At 39.7% G+C, this 17,551-nt stretch overlaps 1 protein-coding gene across 1 annotated transcript in view; it reads right to left on the bottom strand.

Moving 5' to 3' along the window:
- STK32C (serine/threonine kinase 32C) overlaps nt 1–17,551 on the bottom strand; it is a 205,318-nt gene that overhangs the window by 23,719 nt on the left and 164,048 nt on the right. Inside the window, exon 3 of the mRNA XM_043980204.1 lies at nt 2,349–2,500. Within this exon, the coding sequence (XP_043836139.1) occupies nt 2,349–2,500 (152 nt within the window). The remainder of the gene's footprint in view (nt 1–2,348; nt 2,501–17,551) is intronic.

Here is a 17,551-nt window from a genome sequence, read left to right as displayed (position 1 = left end):
ACTCTCTTGAGAGAAACCTTGAATTGCCCTTCACATAAATAGAATCAAAGCATTCCCTTTGGGAAGACATAATGACAGCAAACCCAAGAGATGAAAAAGCATCTCCTGCCTTGGAAGTCCTTTAGCTGAGTGCTCAGAAGCTACTGTGCTTGTGAACAGATGACATCATGTTAATAATGCCATGAGATCAAGACCTAGAAGAATTGTCAAATGTGATGATTGATCCAAGATGTTTATTTTAGAAAGGAAACACCAGAGGCCCAGTGACTGAAATAGACCACAGTGGTCATCAAGTCCAACATGCTCATTTGCCAGAAGGGGAAACTGAGGCCCAGAGATTGGATGAGCCCTACCCACAGTCACAGTCACTGAGTAGCAGAATCAAGTTTGCCACTCCTGCCACGGTGCCATGTCATCTTCATACAAAAAGGTTAAGAGAGCCATGATTCCAGAGGGCTTGGGATGAAGTAGACTACCCATCCCCTCCTGGAGAGGTGAAGGACTTAGCCCAGAGGGATCCTTTTGAGTCCAGTCATCCCAGCAACTTGTTTGGCTTGACTAGACATGTTTGTAAGAGGGGTTTGGTTTTTCTTGCTTTCCCAATGGTGGGTAGAGGTGAGGAGGAAGAGTTATGAGGGAGAGAAGGTAGATCTGTTCCCCATGCTCATCTGAACAGAGAATGTTTTAAGACTGAACATTTATGGGAAGACAACCCAACAATGCTGGTAAAAGTCGAGGAAGAACTAGTCTGCCAAGCATCTACCAAAAGCTGTCTACACTGATCATCTCTACTTCCTCACCTCCCCCATACTGCTCAGTCCCTTGAATTTTGCCTTCTGTATCCACCCATCAATTGAAATTGTCACCTCCAAGAAATCACCAATGATTTCTTTACTGTTAAATCAGACTTCATCCTTCTTAGGCACCTGATAAATGCCTGGTGTTGAGTGACCTCGGTTTGACATTTCCTCCTCTCTGGAATTTTGTACATCACTTGTTTTTGGTTCCCTTCCTACCTGTCTGACCACTCTCAATTTCCTTTATTGAATATTCATCTAGGTCATGCCCACAAACCTTTGGGACCCCATAAGGTTCTGCCCCAGACCTCATCTATTTCCTTTCCATACTCTCTCACTTTGGGATCTCATTGGCTCCCATGACTTGTGATTACCAGATTCCTATATGCAGTCCTAGTTTCACTCCTGACCTGCACTTCCAACTACCACTTGGAAATAGAGGCCTGAGTTCCTGTAGGCATCTGAAACTCAACATGTTCAGATCAGAACCCATCACCTTTTCCTCTCAACCCACTCTTGCACATACCTTCCCATTTACTAGAGAAGGCACACTATTCTTGTCATTCTGGCTTATCATTTGGGTGTCATCCCCACTGTGTGCATCAGCCACACAGGCAATCAGGTACCACAGCTTATCTATTCTATGCCAATAACATCTCATAGCTGCCTTTCTCCCCACCCCCCTCTCCTGGCTGCATTCACACAATGTCACCATCCCAGTTCATACCTCTCTCACTTTTCACATGGATTGTATTCCACAGCTAAGGAATAGTCTCCTAATTGGGTTTCCAGACTCTTTCCCCTCCAGTTCATCCTCCAAATTGATTGACAAAGTTGACAAAGAGATACTCTTAAAGTTCAAATCTACCCTCAGTTAACAGTATGACTTTGAGGAACTCATTGTCCTTTTCTGTGTCTCACTTTCCTTATTTGTTATATAAGGGGGGATGGACCAGGTGAATGGACAAATGCATGTGTAAAAGCCATTTATTCAGCTCTTTGTGCCAAGCTCTGTGCTAAGAAATGGGGTGGGGATACAATACAATTCCCTTGGGGAATATTCTAATGGGGACAGCTGCACACATAATGGAAGAGTAGCCAGAGAGGAATATTTCAGTCTGGGAAGTCATAGGGATGGCAAGTGGAGCCAAATGGTAATTGGTGTGTGTGTGTGTGTGTGTGTGTGTGTGTGTGTGTGTGTGTGTGTGTGAGAGAGAGAGAGAGAGAGAGAGAGAGAGAGAGAGAGAGAGAGTGTGTGTGTATATGTGTGTCAGTATGTCAGTGTGTCAGTGGGGGGGTGAATGTGTGTGTGTGTGTGTGTGTGTATGTGTGTGTGTGTGTGTGTGTGTGAGAGAGAGAGAGAGAGAGAGAGAGAGAGAGAGAGAGAGAGAGAGAGAGAGAGAGAGAGTGACCTCTATGGTCTTTTCCAGCCCTATGAATTCATTGAAAATTCGGGTTCACCACAGAGGCCTGGGAAGTGCCCTTTTCCTCCCCCCCACCCCCATCTAGCCTGTCACTGACAAGCACTTCTCAAAAACTGGAGATATTCACCAAAGATTCACCAAGAAGACATGCTCAATGTCCTGCAGGATCTCCAGCTCCCGGAACACGTTGCGGACCTCATCCCTCTCAACACACTGCTGCTTGTTCATGTACTTCATGGCATACATCTTCTCTGTGTCTCGCTTCTGGACAATGCACACCTGGAAACACAAAGGAAATGGAAGAGCAAGTCCCAGACAGGGCAGCCCCAGGGAGCTGCATAGAGCCCAGCTCTCCCCCTACACACACACACACACACACACATTTGATCACTGGCTCAGGGAGCTACTTCCCAGAGAAGGGATGTGACTGAGCCACAGTCACATAGCAAGCACTTGGCTGATCCCGGGCTTGCCTCCTTGCCTTGCCCCTGCCTCTTTAAGCCCAGCTTTGCCTAGAGATGAGGAGGTCCATCCTCTTCCTGTGTTCCATGGAGAACAGTAATAATGTGTCAAAAAAAAGAGAAAGAGGCACTTCCCATGAACAAGGCAGGCATCTTTTTCTGCAGGAAATCAATCCAAAATTCAGGATAAAGCATCTCTGAGCTGATCTTATGCCTCCATGGCAGAAATGGCTCCAATTTACAGAGTCAGTGTGCATGCAAGCTTCTGAGCACACATGGCTGTGCTGCCCAGAAAATCCTCTAAAAGGGACTGCATGTCCAGAGCTGCAAGGTCTTGGTGTTTTGGGGGGTTTAAGTATTTATTTTATTCTGAACTTAAGTAAAACAAACATTTCCCTCCCCGAGGCGGCAAACAATCTGCTATGGGCCATACATGTATGATCATGGAAAACATCACCATACTTGTCACTCTGTACAAGCAAAATAAAATCATAAAAAATGTAAGAATGTGAAAATTAGCCTGCTTCAGTCTGTGTTCCTTCAATGTCAGTTCTTTCTCTGGAGGTGGCTAGGATGTTTCATCAATAGTCCTTTGAGATTGTCTTGAATCATTGTATTGTTGAAAATAGTCAAGTCATTCACAGTTCTTCATCTAACAATATTTTTGTCTCTGTGCACAATGTCCTCTTGGTTCTGCTCACTTCACGACACATCAGTTCATACATGTCTTTCCAAGCTTGTCTAAAGTCATCCTGTTTGTCATTTCTTGTAGCACAATAATAATCCATTACCATCATATACCACAGCTTGTTTAGCCATTCCCCAATTGAAGGGATTCCTTTGGTTTCCAGTTCTTAGCCACCACAAAAAGAGCTGCTATAAATATGTTTGTACAAATAGGTCTTTTTCTCTTTTGGGGATGTCTTTGGGATATAAACCTAGCAGCAGTATTGCTGGATCAAAGAGTATGCACAGTTCTATAGCCCTTTGGGGATGGTTCCAAATTGCTCTCCAGATGGTTGAATCTCTTCACAACTCCACCAACAATGCATTAGCATCCCAGGTTTCCCACATCCCCTCCAACAACCACTATTTTCCATTTCTATTATATTTGCTGCTCTGATAGGTGTGAGGTGATACCTCAGAGTTGTTTTAATTTGCATTTCTCTGATAAATAATGAAGGACTGGAAGGACTTTGGAAACCACCTAGTCCAACCCCCTCATTTGACAAAGAAGGAAACCCAGTCCCAGGAAGGTGAGGTGACATATGGCCATACAAGTAGGGAAGATCATCAGAAGTGGAATTTGAACCCAGACCGGAGTACAGAGCCCAGATCCTCTCTCCTGTAGCTTGCTACATGTGGCATAGTAGGTCACAGCATCCCACAATCAGTGTCTGATGGGATTAGGAGAAGTCAGCCACCTGACTTGTCTTCCTTGCCCTGAGCCCTCACAAGCCAGACTAAGCCAGGCTGGAGGGGTTTTGAGCACAGGTTGGGTACATGGATACATCTGCCAAAGTGCCTGGGCCTTAACTATCTAGTATCTTCCATGAAGGAAATTCTTAGAGCTTTCACATCCACACAAAAGTGCCGGATGCAAGACCGGAGGTGGCAGAGGGGGTCCCTACCAGGCAGCGAGCTGGCCCCTGGCCACCAGCCACCCATCAGTGCCCACTGAGATCCTTCTGTCTCTGATATTAGCCAAGATGAGTGCTTCGGGCAGCCCCATTTCAATATCTACCTTTTGGTGTCTGGATTTCCCAAGCTTCTTGATTTCATAAGTGTATAAATTCAGAAATGGGGCATCAGAATGGAGTAAATGATCAAATGTAAAAGCCAAGGGTAATTAAAATAAATGTACTTTATGAAATGTAATTACATCCATTAAAAATCAAATCATGTTTATTCACATTTGCTGAAGAACTCAGGGCTCCAGGGTGGGGGCTGGGAATTATCCTCTTCATTTTCCAGGCTTCATGACTGACAATTTAGGAGCCCTCCATATTTTGGCAGCTGGAAAAGGGAAGCCTTGAAGCTCCAGGGGAACCAGCTGGCTAAAGGTTGAGATGCCAGGCTTGCCTCTGTGGGGGCAAACTCAGCTCAGGCTTGGGAACTCTGACGACAGGGAGCCCCACCTACAGCCAAAGGCTTGCCCAAAGCCTGGGGCAGCTGAGGCTGCCTTAGAGATGGGAGGGTACAAGATTCACAGGGGTCAAGGGCAAAGGGGAAAAAGGGCAGTGCCCAGTCAGGAAACTCCTTGCTGTGGTCTGGCAGGAAGAATTCTAGAGATCTTAATCAACCAATCATTGAACTCTACAGATGGGCTGTGTTCAGAGGGCCCTACACTGAGCATCAAGAAGAATGTAAAGATAAGGACCCAGTGGTCACAGGACTCCCCCTGCAGAGAGAAAACCTCATGTCTTGGCTCCAATGCTCACCAGCTACATGACAATGGGGAGTCATCTAGAACCTCAGCTTTCTCATCAACAAAGTGGGAGGGAAAGAAAAAAAGAAAAAAGGAAGGAAGAGAAGCAAACCTTTATTTTTAAGTGCCTACTCTGGGCAAGGCCCTGTTACATACATCTCCTTTGACCTGCATGACAACCCGAAAAGGAGGCGTTAGTGTTGTCTTCATTGACAGATGAAGAAAGTGAGGCAGACAGAGAATAAGGGAATTGCCCAGGATCACACAGTTGGCAAGGGTCTGAGGCCACAGTTGGTTCCAGGATCCGAGGTCTATCCACTGGGCCACCTAGACTCTGCTTTAGGTGACGATGGTAGCATTTGCACATTCTATTCTATGAGTGGGGTGAGGCTGGTCCAGCAGGGTGAAGGAAGGCTCTTCTTGGTCATTATCATTATCCTTAGAAGAGACCCAAGGAGATAGAGCCTGCCAGAGGCCTTGATGTTCCCGCAGGACTCTGCAATTTGAAACACAGCTTGAGCACAACATTAGGAACAACTGATATAAAACGTGACATTTTCCAGAGAGACAATCGAAGCCCCTTGCAGTTCTGGCAAATGCCACATTCGTCGTCATTTCTCCTAAATTAAAGTGAGAGTTAAGTTGTGTGTGTTGGAGAAGAAGGGACAGTGTCTGTGTGGGGGTGGGGGGGGTCCTGTCGTCTGTCCCAAATCTCCCTCCTTTAGGGATGGGACGTGCCAGCCTGTCATTCACACTCTCACTGGAGTGTTCATAGGGTTAGAACACCTCCTCAGGGGCTTGAGCAGGGAAATAGTGAGGATTTCTGCCACCAGAAGGCATTGTTGTTTCCAGTGTTTTGTTACACTTAAAAACCTCGGTTCTTTCTGGGCAAGGCACATCAAGCCAAAAGTTCTCTGGACAAAGGTGTGGCTATGCATGTTAAAATATTTGCTAGCATACTGAAGTCCAAGAACAATGGGAAGAACACATATAAAGCAGTTAACACTCGTTGCAATACTACTCCTAATGCATACCTCAGGAATTGTCAATGTGTATAAAAATGGACTCTGGAAGTATCTGAATAAAAAACTGTTGTTGTTGGAAAATAAAGGACACACAACAACAAAAATTAAAAGTGTAAAACAGTCATGACATGCAGGGCCTGTTGCCCTAAGGCAGCTGCACAAAGATGAACATTTCCTCATCAAAAAGAAGGCTGATGGATGTTCTCAGTGCACATGATAAGCAGGTGAAAGATACAGAAATACTTGTTGAAACAGACATTACTTCTTGTAGCAATCATAAAACCCTGACTAAAGACTTCATTTTCAAATGTCACTGAAAGTAATTTGCCCCTAGAGGGAGCCCATGAAACACTGAAGATGCAAGAGTGGACCCTCTGTGGACGACTTCTAAATTAACTAAAGAAAGTGTTGTGAGAAAGGTGTGTCCAAAAATGGCTGAGTTATGTGGCTTTGTTTACAGAAGGAAAGAGGTAGGATGGGGATTTGTCATCGTAGTTTATGAAAAATAACAAATTCCTTGTGCATAACCATCGCTACCAGGTTATATCTTACTAAGTATTTGTTGTGGTGGTTCAGTTGTTTCAGTGTGCCTGACTCTTGGTGACCCCATTTGAGGTTTTCTTGGCAAAGATACTGCATGGTTTGCTTTTCCTTCTCCAGCTCATTTCATAGATAAGGAAACTGAGGCAAATAGGTTATTCAGGACCAGAGCACCACCCCAGAAATTTTATTAGGTTTATCCTTAAGAAGGCCAGACTCATTTGTCAATGTAAATGATGAAAGGAAATGAAAGAAACTGTAGAACACTTTGCCATAAGTTGCAAAAAATAGCACAAAGCAAGGGCAGCTAAGTGGTGCTACAGTGGATAGAGCATCAGTTCTGGAGTCAGGTAAACTCATCTTTATAAGTTCAAATCTGGTCTCAGACACTTACTAGCTGGGTGACCCTGGGCACCCTGTTCATTTCTGCTTCCTTACCTGTAAAATGAGCTGCAGAAGGAAATGGCAAACCATTCCAGTATCTTTGCCAACAAAATGCCCAATGGGGTCACAAAGAGTTGGACACAAGTGAACAACAAATACCTAGCTAGATATGACATGGTAGCTATGGTAATGGGCAAGGAATTTATTTTTCTTAAACTAAGATGACAAATCCCTTTTCCACAAATGCAAACCTAAAAATAATTTTGAGAATCCAAAAATAAACTGTAATGAACAAGATCATTTTCACCAACAAAATCATTGACTATAATTGTCCTCACCATAAGGTTGATCCATTTGTAATGGCTATCACCATACCAACCACTCATAATCTCTAAGCTACAAAGATTTTTAAAATGTCAAATTACAGAAACTGAACCAAAGGAAATGTTAGAACAAGATAAGGTCTGCATCCTCCCCATCATCTTGTCTTCTATTTGGCATCATGTCAGAGATGTGTCAGCAAGAAGCTCACATTCCAGGACTGTTATTCAATTAGGAAAGGCAGTGATTAAATTCACCGGTAAAAAGGTACACAAAATACCCCATAAAAGAATAACAGCTGCAGAGATAGCAAAAAGAGGACAATGATGGCATTTATAACACTGATAAAGACAAAATAAGATCTCCGCTAACAAGTTTACAAGTGAGTAAGTCATTATAATAGTGAGCATTTATATATGTGCCTTAAGGTTTGCAAAGGACTTTACAAATATTATCTCATTTTATCATCATAACATCGATGGGAGGTGAGTAGTATTATTATCTTCATTTTACAGTTTGGAGAACTGAAGCAGAAAGAGGTTAAGTGACTTGCCTAGGACCGCACTGATAGTAAGTGTCTGTGGCTGGATTTGAACTCATCCTCCTCATTCCAAGAAGTGCTCATCTGCTCTGTCCACTGAATCACCTGGCTGCCTCAAATAAAACATACTAAAAAGGGGAAGGAGGAGTCATAAATCAAATAAAGCATACTCAAAAGGGCCCAGAATCAAGTGTGGGAATATACATGATATGAATGTATGTGATGCATATGCATATGTGCATGTGTGTGTATGAATACACACACATACACACATTGACATAGATACACCTATATGTAGTGCTCCAAGAACTGAGGAGTCAGAGAAATTATTTCCACATAGGGAAAAGGGTCAGGGCTCATAAAGAAGGCAGAATTTGGGGCAGCTAGGTAGCGTAGTGGATAGAACACCAGCCCCGGAGTCAGAAGGACCTAAGTTCAAATCCAGCCTCAGACACTTGACACTTACTAGCTGTGTGACCCTGGGCAAGTCACTTAACCCCAATTGCCTCACCAAAAGAAATAATAATAATTAAGAAGGCAGAATTTGGCATGGAGTCAAGATGGCAGAGAAAAGGCAGGAGGTTGCCTGAGTTCTCCCCAATTTCCCTTGAAATAACTTTAAATCAAGCCTTAAAACAAATTCTGAAGCAACAGAACCCACAAAAGGATAGGATGAAATAATGTTCCAGCCCAAGATAACTTAGAAAGACTGCAGGAAAGATCTGTCTCACTTGGATAAAAGGGGAGTTCAGGCAGTGTCCAGGTAAGCCAGCAAGATGCCCTTGGCTCTGGCATATATCAACAACCATTGGCCCATGTTTCTGACTAAGCAGGCCAGTACAGCTGGGAGGCCTCCAGAGTACAGCAGGCTAGTGACCAGGCCTGAAAGGCCCAAAGCAGGAGTGAATAGGCTAGGTGACCCCAGCATAACAGGCGAGCAGCCAGGCCTGGAGACCCCAGGATGCAGCAAGCCAGTGACCAAACACCTGGTCCCTGGTCCAAGAAGTGTAGTACAATACCCCCTATGCCTCAGGAGCAGAGCTCAACCTTAAAATGTCAAATAAAATAGGCTGGAAAGTGATCAAAGAAAAGAAACAAACAAAAAAGACCTGACCACAGAAAGCTACTATGGTGATAGGGAAGATCAAAACACAAACTCAGGACAATGATGTCAAAACACCTACATATGAAGCCTCAGAGAGAAATATGAATTGGTCTAGGGCCCAAAAAGTCCTCCTGAAAGAGCTCAAAAATTATTTTTAATATAAAATAAGAGACATAGAGGAAAAACTGGGAAAAGAAAAGTATTATGCAAATGAATTATGAAAGAAGAGTCAGCTTAGTAAAGGAAGCACAAAAAATAGGGAAAAGCTGTACATAAATTCACTGAAGAAAACAATTCCTTAAAAAGTAGAGTTTGTCAAATGGAAAAGGAGGCATTAAAAACTAACTGAATAAAATAATTCCTCAAACATTAGAACTGGGCAAGTAGAAGCTAATCTCTCTATGAGACATGAGGAATCAACCAAACGAAATCAAAAGAATGAAAAAGAAAAAGAAAAAGAAAAAAATGTAAAATACCCCATAGGAAAAACAAATGACCTGGAAAATAGATTTAGGAGAGATAATTTAAGAATTATTAGACTACCTGAAAGTCATTTTTAAAAAAAGATCCTGAACAACATCTTTCAAGAAATTATCAAGGAAAACTGACCTGATATCTTAGAACCCAAGGATAAAATAATCATTGAAAGAATCCATTGATCATTTCCTGAAAGAGATCCTAAAATGAAAACTCCCAGGAATACTCTAGCCAACTTCCAGAATTCCCAGGTCAAGGAGAAAATTCTGCAAGCAGCCAGAAAGAAACAATTTAAATATTGAGGAGTCATCAGGATTACACAGGATCTAGCAACTTCTATATTAAAGGACTGGAGGGCTTAGAATGTGACATTCCAGAAGGCAAAGAAGCTTGGATTATAACTAAGAATAAACTACCCAGCAAAACTGAGTATAGTTTTTCAGGGGGAAATAGACATTTAATGAAATGGGGGACTTTCAAACATTCCTGATGAAAAGACCAGAGCTGAACAGAAAATTCAATTTTCAAATACAATACTCAAGAGAAGCATAGAAAGGTAAACAGGAAGGGAAAAAACCTAAGTTATTCAATAAGATTAAACTGTGTATATCCTCACAAGGAAAGATTATACTTGTAACTCTTAAGAACCGTATCTCTATTAGGGCAATTAGAAGGAGTCTACATAGACAGAGGGTACAGGTATAACTTGACTTTAATGGGATGGTATAAAAAATTAAGGGGTAAGAAAAAGCATTGCACTGGGAGAAGAGGGAAGGGAGAGGCATAATGTGGTAAATTATATCACATGAAGAGACATGAAAAAGCTATCATAGTGGAGGAAAATAAGAGAGGGAGTGAGCATTGTCTGAACCTTGCTCTCATTGGATTTGGCTCAAAGAAGGAATAACATACACACCCAGTTAGGTATAGAAACCTATCTTACCCTATAAAAAAAAAAGTACAAGAGGAGGGGGAGAAGAAAGGGTGTGGGGAGAGATGGAAGGGAGGGAAAATTTATGGAGGTGGTGATAAGAAGCAAAACACTGGTGAGGAGGGACAGGGTGAAAAGAAAGGGAGAAAAAAGTATCAACAGGGGAAAATTGGATGGAGGAAAATACACAGTTAGTAATCATAACCGTGAATGTGAATGGGTTGAACTCTCCCTTCAACAGAAGCAGATATCAGAGTGAATTAAAAAACAAAAACCTATATTGTGTGTGTCCAAGAAACACATTTGAAGCAGAGAAATATATAGAGAGTAATGGGAAAAGGCTGAAGTAGTATATATTGTGCTTCAGCTGAAGTTAGAAAAAAGGCAGGGGTAGCAATTATTATCTCAGACAAAGCAAAAGCCAAAATAGACCTAATTAAGAGACAAGGAAGGAAACTATATCTTGTTAAAAGGTACCACACAATGAAGTAATATCAATATTAAACATATGTTCACCAACTGGTATAGCATCCAAATTTCTAAAGAAGTTAAATGAGTTACAGGAAAAACAGATAGCAAAATGAAACTAGTGGAGAACCTCAACCTTCTCCTTTCAGAACTAGATAAATCTAAACAAAAAATAAATAAGAAGTTAAGGAGGTGAACAGAATTTTAGAAAAATTAGATATGATAGACCTCTGGAGAAAATTTAATGAGAATAGAAAAGAATATACCTTTTTCTCAATACTACATGGCACCTACACAAAAATTGACCATGTATTAGGGCATAAAAACTCACAATCAGATACAGAAAGGCAGAAATATTAAGGCATCTTTTTTAGATATCATGATGAAATAAAAATGACATTCCATAAAGGTCAGTGGAAAGATAAATTTAAAATTTATTGGAAACTAAATAATCTAATTCTAAAGAATGAATGGGTCAAAGAACTAATCATAGAAACAATCTAATTTCATCAAAAAGAATGGCAATAATGAGACAACATACCAAAATTTATGAGATGTAACTAAAGTAGTACATAGGGGGAAATTCTTATCTCTAAATGCTTACATCAACAAAATAGAGATAGAGAAGATCAAATTAATTGAACATGCAACTAAAAAAGCTAGAGAAAAAACAAATTTAAAATCCCCACTTAAACACCAAATTAGAAATCCTGAAAATCAAAGAAGAGATAAATAAAATTGAAAGTAAAAAAAAACATTGAAATAATAAAACTAAGAGCTAGTTCTATGAAAAAAAACAATAAAATAGGTAAAACATTGATTAATTTGATGTAAAAAAAGAAATAATAAAAATAAATAACTAGTATCAAAAATGAAAAGGGTGAATTCACTACCTATAAAAAGGAAAATAAAGAAATACTTAGGTGCTATTTTGCCCAATTGGATGCCAATAAATCTGACAATCTAAGTTAAATGGATGAATATTTACAAGAATATAAATTGCCCAGATTAACATAAGAGGAAATAAATACTTAAATAACCCATTTTAGAAAAATAATTTGAACAAACCATCAATGAGCTCCCTAAGAAAAAATCCCCAGGGCCAGATGGATTTACATGTGAATTCTACCAAACCTTTAAAGAACAATTAATCCCAATACTATACAAACTATTTGGAAAACTAGGCAAAGGAGTTCTACCAAATTCCTTTAATGAGACAAATATGATTCTGATACCTAAATCAGGAAAAGTCAAAACAGAGAAAGAAAACTGTGGCCCAAATTCCCTAATGAATATTGATGCAAGTGAATTTAAATATAATACTAACAAAGAGATTACAGCAATATGTCACCAGGATCACATACTATGACCCAGGTGGTATTTTTTACCAGGAATACAGGGCTGGTTCAATATTAGGAAAACTATCAGTATAATTGACCATATCAAAAAACCCAAACTAACAGAAATCATGATTTTCTCAATAGTTGAAGAAAAAGTGTTTGACAAAATACAGCATCCATTCCTATTAAAAACACCAGAGAGGGGGCAGTTAGATGGCGCAGTGGATAGAGCACCAGCCCTGGATTCAGGAGTACCTGAGTTCAAATCTGGCGTCAGACACTTAACACTTACTAGCTGTGTGACCCTGGGCAAGTCGCTTAACCCCAATTGCCTCACTTAAAAAAAAAACACCAGAGAACATAGGAATAAGTAACAATTTATTTAAAATGATAATTAGTATCTATATAAAACCATCAGCAAGCATTATCTGTAATGGTTATAAGCTAGAAGCCTTCCCAATAAGATCAGGGATGAAACAAGGATGCCAATTATTGCAACAATTATTCAATATTGTACTGAAAATGTTAACTTTAGCAATAAGAGAAGAAAGAAATTGAAGGAATTAGAATAGGCAATTAGGAAAAAAAAATAATATGACTCTGCAGCTGATAGGATGTCATACTTAGAGAATCCTAGAGAATCAACTAAAAGATTACTTGAAATAACTAACAACTTTAGAAAAGTAGCAAGATATAAAATAAGCCTACAGATATCATCAGCATATCTTTATATTACCAAAAAAAGCCCGGGAACGAGAGATCAAAAGAGAAATTCCATTTAAAATAACTATAGACAATATAGAATTCTTGGGAGTCTATCTACTAAAACAAACCCAGAAATTATATGAACAAAATTATAAAATAATTTTCACACAAATAAAGTCAGAGCTAAACAACTGAAAAAATATCAATTGCTCATGAGTAGGCTAAGCCAATAGAATAAAAATTATAATTCTACCTAAATTAATTTACTTAATCAGTGCCATACCAATCAAACAACCAAATAATTATTTCATAGAGCCAGAAAAAAAATTAAAAATTCATCTTGAAGAACAAATGTCCAGACTAACAAGGGAATTAATGAAAATTAGTCTAAAACTATATTATAAAGTGGCAATCATCAAAACTATTTGTTATTGGCTAAGAAATAGTTGTAGATCAATGCACTAGATTAGGTACACAGAACACAGTAGTAAGTGACCAGAGTAATCTAGTGTTTGATAAACACAAAGACCCCAGCTTCTGAGATAAGAACTCACGATTTGACAAAAAATTCTAGGTAAATTGGAAAACAGTATGGCAGAAACTAGGTATAGACCAATATCTTGCACCATAGACTAAGATAAGGATACAAGACTTAGAAATAAAGGATATTCCATAAGCAAATTAGGAGAGCAAGAAATAGTCTACCTGTCAGATCTATGGAGAAGGGAAGAATTTATGACCAAACAGAAAGCATTGTAAGACATAAAATGGATAATTTTGATTTTATCAAATTTAAAAGGGTTTGCAGAAACAAAACCAATTGCAAACAAGATTAGTAGGAAAGCAGAAAGCTGGGAAACAAATTTTACAGCAAGTGTCTCTGATAAAGGCCTCATCTCTTAAATATATGGAGAACTAAGTCAAATTTATAAGAATACAAGCCATTTCCTGATAGATAAATGGCCAATGGATATGAACAGGTAGTTTTCAGATGAAGAAATTAAAACCATCTGTAGTCATAAGAAAAAAATGCTTTAAATCACTATTGATTAGGGAAATACAAATTAAAACAACTCTGAGCAAACACCCCATACCTATCAGATTGACTAATGTCACAGAAAAGGAAAATGATAAATGTTGGAGAGGATGTGGGGAAATGTGTATACTAATGCACAGTGGGTGAAGTTGCAAATTGATTCAACCATTCTGAAAAATAATTTGGAACTATGGCCAAAGGGCAATCAAACTGTTTATATGCTTTGATCCAGCAATACCACTGATAAATCTGCATCCCAAAGAGATTATAAAAAAAGAGAAAATTATCTACATGTATAAAAGTATTTATAGCAGCCCTTTTTGTGGTGGCAAAGAATTGGAAATTGAGGGGATTCCCATCAATTGTGGAATGGCTGAACAAGTTGTCATACATGAATATAATGGAATACTATTGTGCTATAAGAAATGTTGAGCAGGAAGATTTCAGAAAAACCCAGAAAGATTTACATGAACTGATGCAAAGCGAAGTGAACATAACCAGGAGAATATTGTACACATCAAAAATATTTATAGCAGCTCTTTTTGTAGTGGCTAAGAATTGGAAAACAAAGGAATCTCCATCAATTGGGTAATGGCTAAACAAGCTGTGATATATGATTATGATGGAATAATATTGTGCTATAATAAATGACATGCAGAATGATTTCAGAAAGGGCCGGAAAGACTTATATGAACTGATGTATAGTGAAGTGAAAAGAATGAGGAGAATGTTGTGCACAGTGACAGCAATATTGTTTAATGAAGAACTGTGAATGACAACTATTCTCAGCAATACAATGATCCAATACAATCTCAAAGGACTAATGATGAAGAATACTATCTACCTCCAAAGAAAGAACTGATATTAGTTGAACACAAACTGAAACAGGCTATTTTTCATTTTCTTTCATTTTTTCTTTTATTCAAGTCTTTCTCTACAAAATGACCTATGTGTTAATGTTTTTCATAACTGCATATGTATAACCTATATCTGATTGCTTACCACCTTAGAGAAAGGGAAGGGGAGGGAAAGAAGGAAGGATAGAATTTGGAACTCAAAATTTTACATAAAAGTGTTTATTATCAGAAAAAGAATAGTGTACACACTAACAGCAACATTGTACGATAATCAACTATGATTGACTTACCTTTTCTCAGCAGTACAATGATCTAATACGATTCCAAAAAACTCATTATTGGAGATGCTATTCACATGCAGAAAAAGAACTGATGAAGTCTGAGAGCAGATCAAAGCATACTATTTTCAGGTTTGTTTTGTTTTTTTGAGAGGCAATAGGGGTTAAGTGACTTGGCCAGGGTCACACAGCTAGTAAGTGTTAAGTGTCTGAGGCTGGCTTTGAACTCAGGTCCTCCTGAATCCAGGGCTGGTACTTTATCCACTGCACCACCTAGCAGCCCCTTATTTTCAGTTTTGTGTGCATGTGTTTTCCTTTTGTTCTGTTTCTTTTCTCACAACATGACTAATATGGAAATATGTTTTACATGATTGCATATATATAATCTATATCAAATTGCTTTCCATCTTAGGAAGGGGGAAGGTTAGGGATGGAGGAAGAAAATTTGGAACTCAAATTTTTATAAAAAAAATAATTAATTAGACAGCTAGGTGGTGCAGTGGATAAAACACTGGCCCTGGATTCATGAGGACCTGAATTCAAATCCAACCTCAAACATTTGACACTTACTAGCTGTGTGACCTTGGGCAAGTCACTTAACCCTCATTGCCCCGCCAAAAAAAAAATTAATGTTAAAAAAAGAAAAGAATAGAAAGAGAGTGCCATTGGAGATAGGTCCTAAAGAATAGAAAGGATTTTAACAGGTAAAGATAGTTGAAGCAGAGATAGGCAGACAGGGGATGGCAAGGGGCAGCACATCTAGGGAAAGGTAAGGGGTCTGGGTTGGCAAAAGTTCAGAATAAGTACAAAGGGAAGTCTGGGTAGGGAGGTGGGACTAGAATATTCATATTCTTTTCACTGTCTGAGATAATTTCTTCATCAGAGGTGACAAAACTGGAGCATCTCTATTAGCTAGGATTCATTAATCCACAGTGCTAAACTTCTCTGATAGCTTAAGTCACCAAAACAACTCTGAAGCATAAATAAGGCATCCCAATAATGGAGGCCCTCACTTCTTATCATAGTGTTAGTTTGTGGTTATACATTACATTATGGGGATTAAATTGATTGTTGACTTTGTCTGGATTTAGCCAAATGTCCAATTTTCATAGGATCACCAATAGTAAATACCCTCTGAACCCTAGAGTACAGGGGGGGGAAAAAATGAAAACATGAGTCAGTTCAAGAAACAGAACCACTTCCAGGGTAGAGCCAAGATGGTGGAGGAAAGGCAGTGAGCTCCCGAACTCATGACATGATCGCTCCAAAAAACATCCAAATAAGGTCATAGGAAAATGCCCGGAGCAGCAAAACTCACAGAAGAATGTGCTGAAATCATCTTCTAACCAAGAACGGTTTGGAAGGTCAGAAGGAGGGAGCTGCTGTGCTGAGACAGGAGTCCGGCCCAACCCCACAGTCACCCTGACACAGATCCAGTCTCAGGAAGTCCTCACCAGAGAAGGAGAGCCTCTGGATCAGCTGAAGCACCAGTGTCATCTGGAACTAAGTTCACAGTCTGGTGAGTAGACTGAGCCCTGGGCAGGGGAGAGACTACAGGGGTCTATACTGGTGCTAAGGCAGAACTTGCATTTTACACCCCTACTGAGAACCAGGTGGTAGGCTCGAGTAGAAGTGGCCCAGGTGGGGAAGGGGCACACACTCATCAGAGCTAACAACCACAACACACAAAGCTGGTTGATTGGCAAGTTGGTCTGGGGTCATCTAGGACCAGGAAACAGGCTGGGTGAGGGAAGAACCTGATTCTCCTTAAATCATACCACCTGGGACGTCTTAAGCTTGGGATACTGCAGCCTGGAAACAGTGCCCCACTTTGAGGAGCTAAAAGTCTAGTAAAAGAAAGGCAAGATGAGCCAACAGAGAAAGGTGAAGACCATAGAAAGTTTCTTCAGTAACAAGGAAGACCAAGGGGCACCCTCAGAGGAAGATGTCAACATCAGGGCCCCTATATCTAAAGCTTCCAAGAAAAATACGAATTGGTCTCAGGCCATAGAGGTGCTCAAAAAGGACTTTGAAGATAAAATTAGAGAGGTAGAGGAAAAAATGGAAAAAGAAATGAGGGTGATGCAGGAAAGACATGAGAAAAAAGTCAACAGCTTGAAAAGTCAAATGGAAAAGGAGGTACAAAAGCTCTCTGATGAAAATAATTGACTAAGAATTAGGATTGAACAAATGGAAGCCAGTGACTTTATGAGAAACCAAGACACAATAAAGGAAATCCAAATGAATAAAAAAATAGAAGGCAATGTGAAATATCTTTTGGGAAAAACTGCCGACCTGGAAAATAAGTCCAGGAGAGATAATTTGAAAATTATTGGTCTACCTGAAAACCATGATCAAGGAAAGAGCTTAGACACCATCTTCCAAGATATTCTCAGGGAAAATTGCCCTGAAATTCTAGAAGCAGAAGGTAAA

Source organism: Dromiciops gliroides, chromosome 2 (genome assembly GCF_019393635.1).
Source record: "Dromiciops gliroides isolate mDroGli1 chromosome 2, mDroGli1.pri, whole genome shotgun sequence".
Taxonomy (NCBI): Eukaryota; Metazoa; Chordata; class Mammalia; order Microbiotheria; family Microbiotheriidae; genus Dromiciops; species Dromiciops gliroides.
Note: the sequence above shows the minus strand (reverse complement) of the source record. Positions and strands in the feature narration are given on the sequence as shown.